We start from the raw sequence: 15,380 nt of genomic DNA on the forward strand, positions 1-15,380 counted from the left end.
ATGATTTTCCCACGACCAGTGCCACTTTTGGCCTACCAGTACTACCTTACTAGGAAACTACTGTGCTGCACTGCTATGTCCTACTTGTAGCCCTTTCGGACCCTACTAGTAGCGCCAAACAGCCACAAGTAGTTTTGCCTCAAAAGTTGGCCGGTTGGTAATTTGCATAAATGTCAGTTGGTTAAAATATGGTCCCCTTTAAGACATAAATTCAACAAGTGGATTGAATTGGCGTACTAATTATGCCAGAGCGTACCGTTACATATGGACTTAACTACATGTTACCGTGCACTAGTTGACTAAGTGCTAACAGGTACGGCCAGTAATAATGTCAGAATGCTACTTGTTTCAATCTAGCGCTTCACATAGTGTGCAGATGTCAACTAATGGTAGTTTTGCCCCACTAGTAAACAAATAACCGACAGTTGTCACACGAGGACAAATGTGAGGAAGGGTTTACTCGTTAAGATGGATAGGAAAGATAAAATACAATGATCAAATGGTTTTCCCTAAAATCAGAATCAAAAACTCATCAGGTGGTCAATTCGTCTTTTATTTCACTCACATGTGCATTAATTGACAGTTATGAAATGGTCTAAATTACATCTTGTCATAATTCCTGAATTATAAACCTATAATTCTAGAAATTTACAAAACATACTAACCGGATGTAACAGCAAACAAATGTTTTTGTGCTACATGATGGAAATATTTTAAAAGTGGGGGAGGACATGAATTGATTTGATAAGAGTAAGAATATGTGAAAATAAATGACAACTAGAGACAAATATTGACATGTTACAAAGACAATCTAAGTACAATTCAACGTGTGCACAAAGCGGAATTGTCAGAAAAACCCTACGATGCATACTTTTATACAAAATAAAAATGATTTACCCGGCCAATGTGGTTGCACCACCTAAAAGACTTATTGCAAAAAATAAAACATCAGAGGGTCCCCAGTTTTTATTGGTTCGACGTGGTGGACATTTAGAACTGCCGCGTTCCTTTGAAAGGCTTAAAGCTGCCCGTGTTGCCGCCGCTGGAAACGGAGCTGCTAGTGATTTGGACGATGCGGCTCATTCCAGATGAATGACTGGGGTGGGGGGAGGGAAAAAAAAAAAAGTTAAGGATCAGGAACATTCACTGTTTTAATTTTTAGAATCAATTATTCTAGACTGTCCCAAGAGATTAATCAAATAATCAGATAAAAGTTGAGTTTGCATTTTTAAACAATACCTTTACAAAATATGCACGTGATTTTTATTATTACGGTGTTATTGTTGTCCGCTTGGGATCGCTATCCTTAAATTTTCAGAGCTGCCAACCTACAGAAATTCAATTTTTCCCTATTTTTATAATGTCGGAACCATCATGAGTGGTTTGCATCTTGTGACATGACCTGTATACAGTATTTGTTCTCTCCAAATTTTCTTTGAACACTGGATTGTAATACCTTCACCCCCCTGCGCTGTGGAGGTTGGTCACGATGCCATTAATGGTGGTCTTTTGATTGTTTCTTCACAGCTCTCACAATGTTTCTGTCAGCAACTGCTGCTGATGCACTCGGATGACCTGTTCGATGTCTTTTGCTCAGTACACCAGTGGTTTCTCCTTTTTCAGGACATTCCAAATTGTTTTGGCTCTGCTCAATGTTTGTACAATAGCTCAGGGTTTGCACCCCCCTTCTCTCAGTGTTTCTCCCAAAGAGTTCTCTGGTCTTCATGTTTGCTTCATAGCAAATGAAGATGTTACATATGAAACCTAAAGCCAAAAACAAGCACGGCATCAATGTAAAAACCAACACGCGAGCAACTGGAAACATCCATCTATCACGTGTTCAAAATACTTTTGCTCACTTAGAATTGGAAGGCTACAACCAAAAGATACCCTGTTTTCTCTTTTATGCTTCTTTAATTCTTGTGCTTGTTTGAGATAAATGATGAGGCCAGCAGTCTTTTTTCTTTCTCTTCAGCTAAGCAAAGATTGATTTTTTTTTAAATTTACATCTTTTTTTACTTCAGAGAGGCAGCTCACCTCTGCAAGCAGCCACTTATTGTGTCCTTCTTAGAAGTCAACTCAAAGAAGAGCTCACTACCAGTGACGGACAGTTTTAGTGGTTATTGAAACAGTTAAAGACTCAGTAAAACGGTCATTGGCCTCGTAGACACATAGTACTTGATCTTCTTTTGTGTGAAAAAAGTGAAATTATTCCAAACTTTTGACATTTTATTGTTTTGCATAATCATTCCTCACTTGTGTTGCATGAGTCTACAGTAACAGTCCATTTGGAAATTATCACTGCATAGCTTCAAGGCAGAGAATTTATTATTTTTTTTCTTCTAAACTCGTTAAGCATCTAAACCCTAAGTGGAGTGTTATGCTACAATCATATCCTGCTTTGTAATAAAATTGAAGGGAAAAAAAAATTGTCCAGATCTTAAATCATTAACACATAATGCTTGACCTGGGAACATTCGAGCCTTTTGAAAACAATGAAAAGGATTGTTTACATTTCATCTTGCAGCCAACTTGAGTGATGTCATATAAGGTGTGCACGCAAGATTACAATTACAGCATGCCATCGCCCTCAAACTGGTCAGTGTTGACTTCAATCATGTTCCTCTCTCATCCACTAACTTCACAAGGGGACTGTGCAAAAAAGAGCAAATTAAGCTGTGGACCTCCTGCATGCCAAATGTCAACGTGAAGGGAGCTCTTGTATATTTTAATGTGTGAAGACAACGTTGGGGCATGACAGCCAGCACAATTTTTTTTTCCCATTTTCAGTTAACATATGACAAAGATAATGACATTCAAACATCACTGACCACCCCTGAAAAAACAGGACAAGAAGGGTGAATTTTTTGACAAGAAACAACATACTCTGGAGTGACAGAGTCCCAAAAAATACAGTACTCTGTGCTTCATGCAACTAATGGTGCCCACATAGTGGTGAATAAAAGAAGGCAAAAAAGCGATTTCCGCAGATTCGTCTATTTGTTTGCCGATTTAATAGAGGTGTTAAAACTGTAAAGTAGAGTCTCAAGGGACAAACTGTTTTACCCAGACGGCGGCGACATCATGCTGCCACGACTGTTGCTCATCCTGCGGTTTTCGGAGAAGCCTCCTCCTCCGCTGCCGCCGCCTTGAGAAGCCGAGCCACCCTGCCATTCCTTCCTCATGCCTTGCTCCCTGCTGTGACGCTGCACCACCACCCGGCGGCCCGAGCTGAAAGGCTGCATGGACACGGTAAGCCAACTTGAGTATTTATTCCATATACTTGAGATCCAGTTTAAGGACCATATACGAGTATGTTTGTTGTCCTCACTAGCAAGACAATTCAGTGAACCAAGCAACTGCATCCTTCAATCACCCCGAGGGCGCAATCAAAACAAATCATTCAATGTGTTGCACTAGTAACACGACAAGTTCCAAATAATTTGGGATTCTTTCGCAAGAAAGTGGGTCTGGAAAGCCCGCGCTCCACTGCAGGTCAACCCCAGTCCAAAATAAACCGTGCAATCAAATTTGTTGATTTACTGTAAACAATGTCAAAACTCTTGACCTGCTGAAGTCCATCCTCATTCAAAATGGCATGCATCGAGACGATAGTTTAAGATCATTCTGCATTTGATCAGTTTTAAATAACCAGAAACACATGTAAAAACACGTTGTTCTACAACTGCACCGTAGTCTCTCCAATCGCGCACTGAACCGTCTTATTAGATAGAACTGAGTGCAGTAGTACATGGACCGGCAGTTAAATTAAAAAAAAAAAAAAAAACCCTCAAACGGCTTTATGTAGGAACCGATGAGTAGTCATGGGTCATCATAAGAAGATGGGAAGCAGACCTGGTTATTCATCACCATGGGTCTTCCTCCGTCCTGATCACTAAAGGAGCCTCTTCCTCGGCTGGCTGAAGAACCTCCTCTGAGTGCAGAACCAGGCCCGTCTCGGCCCGATCGCTCCGTACGAATTCGCATGGGTGCACTGGGTAAACCACAAGAACACCAAAGCAAATAAACTGAGGTAACTAAGAGGAAGGAGAAAAAAAAAAAGTAAGGGCGGCAAGGGGGAAGGGAAGGGTGTACCGTAGCTCGCCCTTGTTGGCATTCATGTCGGTGTTGTTCTTCCATCCGTGGCCTCCGTCCCTGGGGGGGCGGGGGCCGGACATGCCGGATATCCTGGCTCCCATCGGACGATCGTGGATCTGGATGGGCCGCCTTTCGTCTCGATCCCTGCGGTCAGTGTCACGGAGGTCGGTGCGGGAAGGTAGCGGCTCAGCCCGGCGCACGGCTTCAAAGTTCTTGGGGTACCGCTCGAAGCTGGCGCCCTCCCGTGGAGGAGAGATGCGACTCTTCTTTGCTTCGGGCTCTCCGGTGAACCGGTTGCGTCTGTAAGATGACAAAGGTAAGAGTGAGTAGAGGGGGTGCCCGGACACCCTGCGGAGGAAAATCATTTCGGACACTCGTATCTGGGATCTTGCTATTTCGGTCCTGGCCCACAGCTCGTGACCATCGGTGGAGGTAGGAATGTAGATCGAGAGCTTCACCTTTTGATTGTGCCTTCTTCACCACGACAGACCAACACAAAGTCCGCACCACAGCAAACACTGCACCAATCCGCCTGTTGATCTCCCGCTCCACCCTGTCCTCCCTCATAAACAAGACCCAAGATACTTAAAACTCCTCCACTTGGGGTAAGATCTCATTCCGGACCCGGAGAGGGCATGCCATCCTTTTGCGACTGAGGACGATCTTTTTCCGACCTTTGGTTAAGATTTGGAGGTGCCGATTATCATCCCAACTCTTCACACTCTGCTGCAAACCGCTTCAGTGTGATCCTGACATGAAGAGGCCAACAGCATCACATCATCTGCAAAAAGCAGAGATGCAATACTGAGGCCTCCAAACCTGACCCCCTCAGTGCCTTGGCTGTGCCGAGAAATTCTGTCCATAAAAGTTATGAATAGAATCAGTGAAGGAGGACAGCATTGGCGGAGTCCAACTTTCACTGGAAATGAATCCGACTTACTGCGGGCAAGGCAAACCAAACTCTTACATCGGTGATGACAGAACAGCCCATATGAGAGGGTTCGGTACACCATACTCTTGAAGCTCCGTGCACAGAACTCCCCAGGGGACATGGTCAAATGTCTTCCACAAAGCACATGTAGACTGGTTGAGTGAACAACCTCGTAGACCCTGCCAAAGGTGTAGTGCTAATCCTGGGCTGCATACTAACAATTCTCAATACAGATAACCTTTTTCCAACACAACATTCTTACAAACCAACAAACAAAATGTGTTGGGGGAAAAATTTAACAACTTAAAGTCCTTCTAAAAACCAACTTGTTGGGAAGTATGGGAGTGTCTGTACTTTCATACCTAAAACACTAGTTCAGTGACTGATTTGTTCATACTTTGTACAGCTAAGATTTAAGCGAACCTGTCAAACGTGTTGGTCTGCTCGTCAGTGGCCTGTGGGAAGCGGCTCCTCGGGCGGGTGTTGAAGTTGGAGAAGCGGTTCTGTGGCCGGTTGAAGTTGCCGCCTTGGTTTAGACGAGTATCAGCTGCATCGGCCGGAATCTTCTTGTTGCCGTTCCAATATGTGTTGTCTCTCCGACTGAAATGTGAAACATATTGTGATTTCACTCTGTCTTAAGTGTTATTTTAAAGCATGTTCTCATTATAAACCCTGCCATTTAACTGATTGTCGTACTGTCTAACGAATACAACCATGATGTACCGTAATTTCTGGACTATAAGCCGCGACTTTTGTCACACGCTTTCAACTTTTCACTTTCAACACCCGAAAGACATTGTCGTGAAAGTTGACACGAAAGCGTAGATGGTAGAAAGCCTAATGAAGGAATGGTTGACCGAGTGCTACGGCAAGCGAAGATTTTTTCATACAAAAAAAGCGTTACTTGGCTGCAAACAGTGACTTTTGTGTGTGTGTGTGTGTTTTTTTTTTTTTAAACCAGCCCTGTTAGTGCTGTTTTACTGCCGTGGTGCTGCTGCGTTACAGGCACTATTTGGGAAGAAAAGTTAATGTTATTAAAACTTTGAATCCGTTTGCTGTGTACCTTCTTTGTAAATATCTCATGTTACACTGTGGGCACCTGCGGCTTCTAGACAAGTGTAGTGGGTGAGACTTATAATCAGGTGCGCTCTGTAGTCCGGAAATTACGGTGGTTTAGCCTAAAAAACAAGTAAAGAAGGAAAAGCCACATGGCCCAATTTGGAACTGAGATTTTTGATATTTTGGTCATTTCCTTTCCAAGCCACTTGATTATTTCTCTTTCTTGTATGTAAATTGATGTAATCTTCTTCCTTATCAAAGGCTTATTAGTAAATGGAACTCAGTCATGTGACGAGTAGTCCAATGTCTCAAAAACAGAATTGAATAATTTCTTTAAATAAATAACTGTAGGTTGAAACCATCAGAATCACTGCCTGTGGTAAAACGGTACAGGCATTATTTCTGCAGTGGCTATGAAAACACGTTCTCTAATTCCTCTCCATTATGATTTACTTCATTTTAGTTGGATTGTTTATACGTCAGAGATCCCATCATGGAATGAAGAAAATCGAAGAATGAAAATAAATACATGAAAACAACATAATACATAGAATACACAAAAAGTGAAAAGATTTATCCTGCTTTAAATATTCTCAAGATGTAAAAAATATTGGCCAAGTAATTCTGGACTAAATATCGGGGGAAATGTATGTAATTTACCCACATACAAAATTCAGCAATTGTTGATGTCGTTATTAAACTGACTCAACAGGCAGTTTGTAGTTTTTTTCTCTTCTAATTCTTTTCCTCTCTACGTTTGGTTGCCTCGCAGTCTGTTTCAGTGCAAGGAAGCCCTTATTCTCCCATAGTTGTTCACCTTCCCCATTGCAAATACTGCAAAGTGGTTTTCTTGGATCTTATTTAGTGTTTAAAAAATGTGCTGCTTTTAAATAAATGTCCTGCTAACTCTTAGGGAGGATGCCTGTAACCTGCAATGTTGAATTAAGTTCAACGCATTACACGATACCAGAAGTTAAAACACGTTTTATAGCAAAGGTGAGGCCATATTGTACTCTTGTATGCGATAGAATGAGATACTGTATATACGAATCCCGGGGAACATTAATTTTACTTTAGAGAGTTTCTGGATCTCACAGGGAACAAGCGAAACTGAGAAGCACATTGCTAAGCAGACCAACTAAAACAAAACGTTTTTACTTACCCAAACCTACTTTTGGGTTAGAAAAATTAATGTGATTCAGCTAAATACAGTCTGTCTGGGATCCCTGAAGTGTGAAGGGCAATTAAGAAGATGAACATGTGACTTCATACATAAAAGGTAAAGGTTTTTAGATTTTGCAAATTTGAACAAATTAGCGAAAAATTTTCCATCGGATTCTTTTGAAAGTTGAACAACTTGACAGGCATTAAGTGTCATGGAACTGATTCCAGCATTCCTGCATCTTAAAGTCAACAAGACAATGCATAAATAAAAGCGTACAGACCCATGTTCCACATCACGGCCTCTCTTCAGGTTTCTCCTTTCCTGCTCATAACGGAGGTGCTCCTGCTGTCGTCTGAGCTCTTGTTGCCTTGCTATGTGTTCTGCCTCTTTTCGCCGCTCCTAAAAAAATAATAATGATAATAATCCACACTAGAGTAAAAAACTATTTCCAAAAATGACTTCATAAAAAAAATTCCTTTGACACTAGTTCCATTTGCAGGCTGCTGACTGTGTACATACTTGCTCTATTCGGATTCTCTCCCTTTCAAGCTTCTCCCTCACAAAGCGCTCCCTCTCCAGCTTTTGCCTTTCCATCTCCAGTCTCTGCCGTTCACGGAAGAGGTTCTCACGCTCTTCGCACTCCCGCTCCCGGCGCGCCTGTTCCACCATTTCACGGTGCCTATAAATAATCAGCATAGAAAACAATTTACCACTGAAAGAAACTACTACACATTCAAATTAAGTGTGATGTCAGGTCCTGCTTGCAGAGTGACAAATGAAGAGACCCAAAAAGCAATTTGCCGGTCAATGATGTGCCAGAATTTCCTTCTTTAGCAAAAAGTCTTGATACAATTCAAGTATACTCCTACTTCAATATTTATGTCCTTTGTGATTAATATACCTGCGAGTGCGCTCCATCCGTTCACGCATGCTCTGCTCCTTTATCTTCGCAAAAGGAACAAAGCCGTCCTCCTTACTGACAAACCGCTGTTTGTTTTTAATCATCTCCAGCTGCAGGGGGAACAGCAAAATTTTACATTGATGCACCACCCCACGGATGAAAACAAAACAAAAAACATGGAGAAAAAATATATAAAAACCTCTTCAGGGGGTATCAGCCATTTGGGACGTCTTTGCATGGGCATCGGAACAAAAGGCTGGAACAGAACAAACCAAACACAATTACACTGCATGACCACGTGAGGATGCAATAAAATCAAACCTGAGTCTAACTCTTACCTTCTCAAAATATCTTGTTTTCCTAAAAGGTCTGGTTTTGAAAAAAGTCAACTTTCCTTTGGTTTCATCTCCCTCCACATTACTGCCTGGACTCTTTGACCCTGGAGCAGAAATAAAACCAAAACAAAACAAAATAAGCCGCCTCATCTGTTAAACTGAATTCCACATGTTAAATATATAACAAAAAATGTCCAAAGGATCTGTCATGTCTCATTGAAGAACCTTGTGCAGAATTTGATTTACCAGAATCACATTTGCCACTTTTGTTGTCCTTGGATAAATCTTTTTCCTTTTCTCCAGATTTGTCATCTTTTTGGTAAGGTTGTGATCTACATGGAAGGAAGAAACATGTAGTCATTACACCGGGAAGGCAGTCCTTTTACCATTTTATTCCTCACCCACTTGTTAGACAACTTCGTCCCTGTGGAACTTCTTTTTTCACTTGACTTGCCAGTACTTGCTTTTTCATCCAATTCAGTCTTTGAGGATTCTTTTTTGAAAGGATAATTTTTGGCCTAAGAAAAAACACCACGAGGTTACAGAAATAACAGTAGCAATGGATCAATAACACTTTTCTCAGACAGTCTTGCAATTTTGATGCAAATCTTTGTTTTTTAAATTTAATTACCGTACTGTTGAAAACAATGGATCAATAACACTTATCTCAGACAGAGTCTTGCAATTTTGATGCAAATCTTTGTTTTTTTAAATTACTGTTCAAAACATTAACTTTAACTATAGCATAGGCATTGTGGGCGTGAATGGTTACTTGTCTATGTGGGGCCTGCAACTGGCTGGCAACCAGTTCAGCTTTAACGTTCTAAAGTTCACATCACTTACGCATTCAACATATATTTCTTGTCCATCAAGCTCTGAGCAGTCCAGCTGAGAGATGCAACGTGTCACCTCTGTATTGGAAGACATGGTCACCAGACCATAACACTTTGAGCCAGGGCTGCGCGCGTTTGTTAGGACTTTGGCACTTAAAACCTGTAGGCAATAGGTAAGAGTTTGATTTCAACCATAAAGGGCAGAAAATAAAAAGACGTCGGAAAATTACCTTGCCATATTTGCCAAAAAGGTTCTTCAGATCCGCTGCTTTGGTGTTGAAGGACAGGCCACTCACCCAAACGTTATGAGAAGAGCTAATGCTGCTGCTGCTGCCAACAACTGCTTTCCCACAAAAAAAAAAAAAAATACAAGGATTGGATATTAAAAAATGCACACACACAAAAAAAAAATTACGATTTCCCACACGCCTTACCCTTATCATCTTTTGCAGCTTTTCCATCTCTGTCTCGGGAAGAGCTACAAAGGAAATAGTGCCACAACAAACAGCCGATGAGCTTTAGCAAATGAAATATTCACGTGGAGACGAGGATACATCTTTTGGTGAAAAAAAACATACACATTCTGTAATTTTTCAAAAGAAATACAATCCTGTGAACAAGGCGTAGATGTGACAATGTCTCAAAGGCTTCAGAGGTTTTCCAGGATGGTGAAGGGTCAGGATGTCAGCCAATTAATTCTCTTGACCAATGAACTCTTCAGGTGGCTTGTGGACCACCTCAGTGAATACAAAAAGTGCCATCAAGAGAACTAATGCTCTTATTGATGCACTTCAGCCAAAAATGGGAAAGGCTTTAACAGCGCTGGAAGAGGCAAAGAAACAAAGTGTGCGTTTTCACCTCCTGGGTACTGTCGCAATTTACCATGAAGGGGAAGAATACAAAAAAAGAGGGATTCGGATCATCTGTGAACACTTCCCGTATGGCAAAAAAAAAAAAAAATCTTGAAGCTACCCACAATGTTGCGCTGTTATAGAGGTGAACTTGATAGTAGTATCAAAGAACTGACATAGAAAGACAAACCTCTTTGCTTGACCAGATACCCCAGTAGATGAGGGGCCTTTCTTCCCAGAATCTTTTTCTTTATCTCCGGCTTCAGCTTTCTTTGTGACCTCTCGGCTGTCCTTCGAGGCTTCGCCCCAGGCTCCATCATCTTGCTTACCATCTTTATCTTCCATCTTCATGTCATCATCTGTATTCATCTCGGCAGAGGCCTCAGGCTCATCGCTGCCCTTGTCGGCCTCTGAATCTGGAAGTTTTACATGTTTACCTGTGTCCAGAAGATCATCGCCATCAACATCTAAGGTGATGGCATCTTCATTTTGCATCGACACAGATAGGTGATCGTCCTCGGCTTCTTGCAAGGAATCCATGGCTTCAGTAGCCATCTCTTCTTCGGATTCCAATTCGGGTTCAGCCTCCCTGTCCGCCTCAGGCTCGGCTTCCCCATCGCCATGCGGCTCAGCCTCTGGCTTGGCTTCCCCATCGCCATGCGGCTCAGCCTCTGGCTCGGCTTCACCATCGCCATGCGGCTCAGCCTCTGGCTCGTCCTCGCACTGCAGCTCGGCCTCTGCCTCGTCGTCACCCTGCGGCTCAGCCTCTGCCTCGTCGTCGACCTGTGGCTCAGCCTCTGCCTCATCGTTAACGTGCCACTCGGCATCGGCCTCAGCCTCTTGCTTGGCATCCGCGTCCACCTCTGGCTCGACATCCGTGTCAGCATCCCGCACCTCAGGGTCTGAATCGGCCTTGCCGATCGTGGCTTCTGTCTCCGGTTCAACCTCAGGTTCAGCAGTGGTCTCACCCTCAGGCTCAGGCTGAGCGAGGTTGTCCTCGGTGAGCGCAGGCTTACAATTTTCACGTGTATGATCATCTGTATCTGTTACATCTGAGGGATTCAATAAGGATACACATGGCAAAAAACACGTTTACATGAACATGTCACGTTTGACCTAAAAGTAGAATAGAAAGCACATTTAGTGTTAGTGGTCATCGAGGGCGTAGACACCACAAGAAGACACAAAACACACAATCTTCATTGAAAGGGAGCGAGGATTGAGTATTCATCACTTGGAAAGGACTCCAGCGAAGACAATTCATTGTGAATGTCTCATTCCTGATGCCACTCAATGTGGGGAAGCTTTCCTGGTGGGATTCAAATCAGAAATGGAGGGGAAGGAGGGTTTAACCATTCACCCCTTACTTTCATCGATCGCGGTGGTCAGTCCATGAAAGGTGATCTGTATTTTTCAAAAAAATTTAAAATAAGTCCTGAAGTCCTTCCTTTTGATGACTGTCTTTCACAACTCTCCGACGTGTCCAGTGAGCAAAAATACAGCTGCGTGTACAACAGGTTTCTCTGTAACCAAACCAGTCTTTGTCGTTGTAGTCCAAACATCGGTGAACTGTCCGTGATTCACGGAGAAGAAATCCATGCGATTTAGATTGCCAACTGCCTTGAAAAGTTGACTCAATCCTGTGATATCCCAAATGCCGATGCATTGTGAGCTTTTAAAATATAGATCACGGGCCGTCTCTTGCAGCGATCTCACGTGATGGCTGCTTTAACAAGAGTCCATCTGACAACCATTCCGTTCACTTGGGCTGTCCATGATGTCATGTCCATGATGACAATCAATAATGGCAAGATGATCCTCAAAGTCATGAAGTGTTCATTTGATCACATAACCAGATATCAGTTAGAATGCCATCCGTTGCATCTTGTCACTCCTGCAATGTGGCAGTCGCGTTCCAGATCCATTGGAAGTGCTGCCACAGTCGCATTCCAGATCCATTGGAAGTGGTGCCAAACCAACAGCATACTTCCTACAAAGTTTGAGCGCAAGGCTTTTCCATTGCAACACATGTGGGACATCGATAATAAAGATATCCATTTCATGTGCCCTAACCTGGAAAACGAAGCCACTAGGGGAACCTGGTGTGCATATGACCCTTCTGGCCACCATGTGGACATGATTCATGTAATATAAAATAACCTTATGCATTATTGTTCCAGTATACATACCTTTCTCTGACTCATTCTCCTCTGTTTCCTAGAAAAGACGACGAGTTAGGTGAAGTGAGCCATGAAGTATTTAGAAACAACAAACAAGGAAAGAAAGATATCTGTGTGGGTTTGGTCAAGTATGCCACAAGATTCTTTGTTAGACTTCATATCAACTACTTTAGATCTGGTTTGTAGCAATCTTATTTTCTTAAGTGTGAAATGATCTCACATTGTGGCTATTGTCTTATATGCACTCTTTCGTCATGGCTTGGTACCATTGCACCAACCTATTTCTACATGCAGTGGGATGTGAACGTGTAGCAATGTTAGTACATGTCGAGAAATTATCCCCACAAAGCTTTGAGGCAGACTTTGCCTCAACTTTAAACAAAGACCAGGACTGCAACCAAAAATTATGTAACCTACCTTGGAAGGCACATCATCTTCCATGGTAGTCTCCAGGTCCAAATCAATTTTACTACCTGAAACGTTGAGTGCTGACATTGAAAACAGCCCAACTTCTTTGAGAGCCACAATGCGAGCCATGCAAACAAGAGCTTACCTTTGCCTTTTCCACTTTTACGAGTAGATGTGCCTACTGGAGGTTGTCTTTCAACACTGCTGAAGTCTGCATCTTCACTCTCAAGAGCCTTGATCCAGATAACCATCTTAGTTAAACTTGTCAAGTTCATCCTAATTACACTTCTGACAAAAAGTGGCTACACGAATCATGTCAGGAAAAACCTGAGCCCACCTGCAGAAACTTCCCAAGTGCTTTTGAAAGAACACTAGATGAGAAACATTCGCAAAGCCAAACGCCTTCAATTGTTCTGTCACAAGCATTTCGTTGATGAAGAAACAGATTTTCCCCCGAGCAACTTGGCTAATATTATTTAAATGTCAAATCGTCACACTTGCGTACAAACAAATGTGATAATCATATGTGGCCTCTAAAAACATTAAATTGTGATAACACAATCAACAACAGCGGCTCTACGGGCAGAAGAAAACATCACCTACTGCGAATAATCCCATACTTTCATGTAAAGGCTAAAAGTACAGAACAAAGACAACGCTGTCCTGCGTTGGCTTTGTTCGTCCCTCAACATTAACATATATGCAATTATAATCTTCATTTTACTTTTTCAACTGTCGTGGCAATATGTTACCATGACTCGCTATTGTTGTGGATTTACTACGAATAGGGACAAACGTAGCTAATAAATTGCCTCACGAGACAAAGACAGATTTTTTTTTCAATTCCATTAAACACTGCGTGGCTTTGACCGTTTAATCGCATCCAGTCGGCTCAGCTGCTTTAACCGAGGCTTTAAGATACCTAGCTCAGAGGCTAACAATTAGCTACATGCACTCCATAGCGTTGAACACACAATATGCGCTGTGTTTACCTGCTTCAGTCTGGCGAGAAGGACACTCTTAACACCCGTAGTGTCCAAATTCCGTCGTTTGAGCTCAGATTTCAGATCAACAACCCTTAATGCTGTTATTTTCTTCAGAGCCGTGGAAATGGCTACCGACGCCATTTTACCGACTGACTTATACGTTCACGTGCGCAGATCGAATTCGAGCATCTTTTTCCTTGCTCTCCCCCCCCCTCCCTTTTTCCACTTGAACGCAACAGTGCCCCACGCTGGCCTGGAGTACCCAAGCACGAGTACTCGTGGAATACAAGTAGAAAGAGTAGGGCGTATAGGTAAATAGACTCTTACCAGTAATATTTGTTTTCCACGACTGTACTCTATGACATTTCTGCATACCAATGTAGGGCAGATTCGAAATCATAACAGGACAACTACATCTTATAGTAGTGAGGCAAAAATAGTCCTACTACTGTACTAGTGAAGCATGAGATGAACCAGTAGAATTTTACAATGTCCGACTCACCACTACGAGAAGCACGCAGTTGTCAACTACTGCAGCTGTGCCTCACTAGTAACATGTAGTTGTCCTAGTAGTAGTGAGGACAAGGAGCCAGGCCTAATACAAAGACTGTCAAAATAGAATATGGATATCAAGGTTATCGTATACCAAATAGCACAGCTGTCTAAGACAGTCAGTCACATTTGAATGTTTTCGGAAAACAAAAAAACACATTTATTTTCAAACAACATATTTTGTTGATATTGTGACAGAACTTAAACATTCATGAAGGTACCCTCCACAATTATTGGAAACCTGTGGAGTGAGCAAAGAGGAAAGTGTATTGGAGAGGACTCAGGTTGCTGGGTGATCTATAAAGAGACCGCAAAGTAGAAGGGTTGAAGATCCCTCTTTCTATATTCTCTCATCTTGTGAAACATTATCGGAGAACTTTAGGTTCTGTTTTGTTGGCAAAAGGGGTATTAACATCAGGAGTGCTACTAATTGTAGCACATGATTACAGTCTCAGACTACTAGTAAATGGGACAGGAGAAGAGAGCCAATCTCTTTTTCTTTAACGGATGCTACAGCTTGTTGGTTTCAACTTAGCTTCTAGCAGACGTGTGCACATTTCAGCATGACATCTTTGATCCACTGGTGAAAAGGACACTTTGATTCGCTCCTCTCTCATCTATAACTGCTTCAAACATCAAAGTGTATGCAGGAAAGTGGTTCAGATTGCACGATTGTCTGTGTCTATAATGTGTTGTCTTATATTATTTTGTCATTTTTTGTTAACTTTTCTTCTGATGGTGGCACCCACAGCGGCTCCTCTTGTTGCATGTTGTCTTGAGAGGGAAGAAATTTTATCTGTGCTGTATGTTGCACATACTGCACCTTTGACAATAAAGTTGTACTTGAGTTGACTTGATATCAAAGAATTATTTCATAAAGTGGGGTTTTTCAAAACCCCACTGATTAGATGCACTTGAATTACAGGCTGGATTTTCCCATTTGCTCAATGGAGTTGGGGGGGGGGGCATGTCATAAATATATTTTCAAATATCACCATGTTTACTAACTGGGACACATAGTCACAAGGTGTGTCGGGTCAACGAATCCAATTGTCGTAAAAGTGTCGTAAATGACTAGCTG

General features: G+C 42.2%; 1 protein-coding gene across 3 annotated transcripts; it reads right to left on the minus strand.

Annotated features, from left to right (window-relative positions):
• Positions 1–532: 532 nt before the first annotated feature.
• Positions 533–13,928, minus strand: sltm (SAFB-like, transcription modulator). Of its 3 annotated transcripts, XR_002170217.1 has the most exons (21): positions 13,754–13,928; positions 12,907–12,994; positions 12,771–12,826; positions 12,363–12,390; positions 10,364–11,225; positions 9,757–9,800; positions 9,553–9,665; positions 9,333–9,482; positions 8,895–9,007; positions 8,736–8,821; positions 8,493–8,593; positions 8,354–8,410; positions 8,155–8,264; positions 7,773–7,932; positions 7,534–7,652; positions 5,453–5,629; positions 4,096–4,398; positions 3,856–3,994; positions 3,067–3,239; positions 1,489–1,764; positions 1,361–1,420 (listed from the first exon to the last, which is right to left on the minus strand). XR_002170217.1 is itself a non-coding variant. In XM_019886702.1 (20 exons), exons 1-20 carry the CDS (start codon positions 13,886–13,888, stop codon positions 991–993), a joined length of 3,117 nt encoding a protein of 1,038 aa, XP_019742261.1. In that variant the 5' UTR covers positions 13,889–13,927; the 3' UTR covers positions 533–990. The 3 variants fall into 3 exon arrangements, 2 of the variants coding, with proteins under 2 accessions (XP_019742261.1, XP_019742260.1); XM_019886702.1 differs by lacking the exons at positions 1,361–1,420; positions 1,489–1,764 and adding an exon at positions 533–1,096 and having other exon boundaries at positions 9,553–9,662; positions 13,754–13,927; XM_019886701.1 differs by lacking the exons at positions 1,361–1,420; positions 1,489–1,764 and adding an exon at positions 533–1,096 and having other exon boundaries at positions 13,754–13,927.
• Between the last annotated feature and the right edge of the window lie 1,452 nt (positions 13,929–15,380).

Source organism: Hippocampus comes, unplaced genomic scaffold, assembly GCF_001891065.2.
Source record: "Hippocampus comes isolate QL1 unplaced genomic scaffold, H_comes_QL1_v1.1 scaffold261, whole genome shotgun sequence".
Taxonomy (NCBI): domain Eukaryota; kingdom Metazoa; phylum Chordata; class Actinopteri; order Syngnathiformes; family Syngnathidae; genus Hippocampus; species Hippocampus comes.

Bases quoted from the DNA above. Each gene is read 5' to 3' on its own strand.
- sltm (XM_019886701.1), bottom strand. From the start codon at position 13,888: ATGGCGTCGGTAGCCATTTCCACGGCTCTGAAGAAAATAACAGCATTA. The intron at 11,226-12,362 runs GTATGTATACTG...TGAATCCCTCAG, and splicing joins GGAGAATGAGTCAGAGAAAG to ATGTAACAGATACAGATGAT. The intron at 8,594-8,735 runs GTAAATCAAATT...TTTCTGCTCCAG, and splicing joins AAGTGGCAAATGTGATTCTG to GGTCAAAGAGTCCAGGCAGT.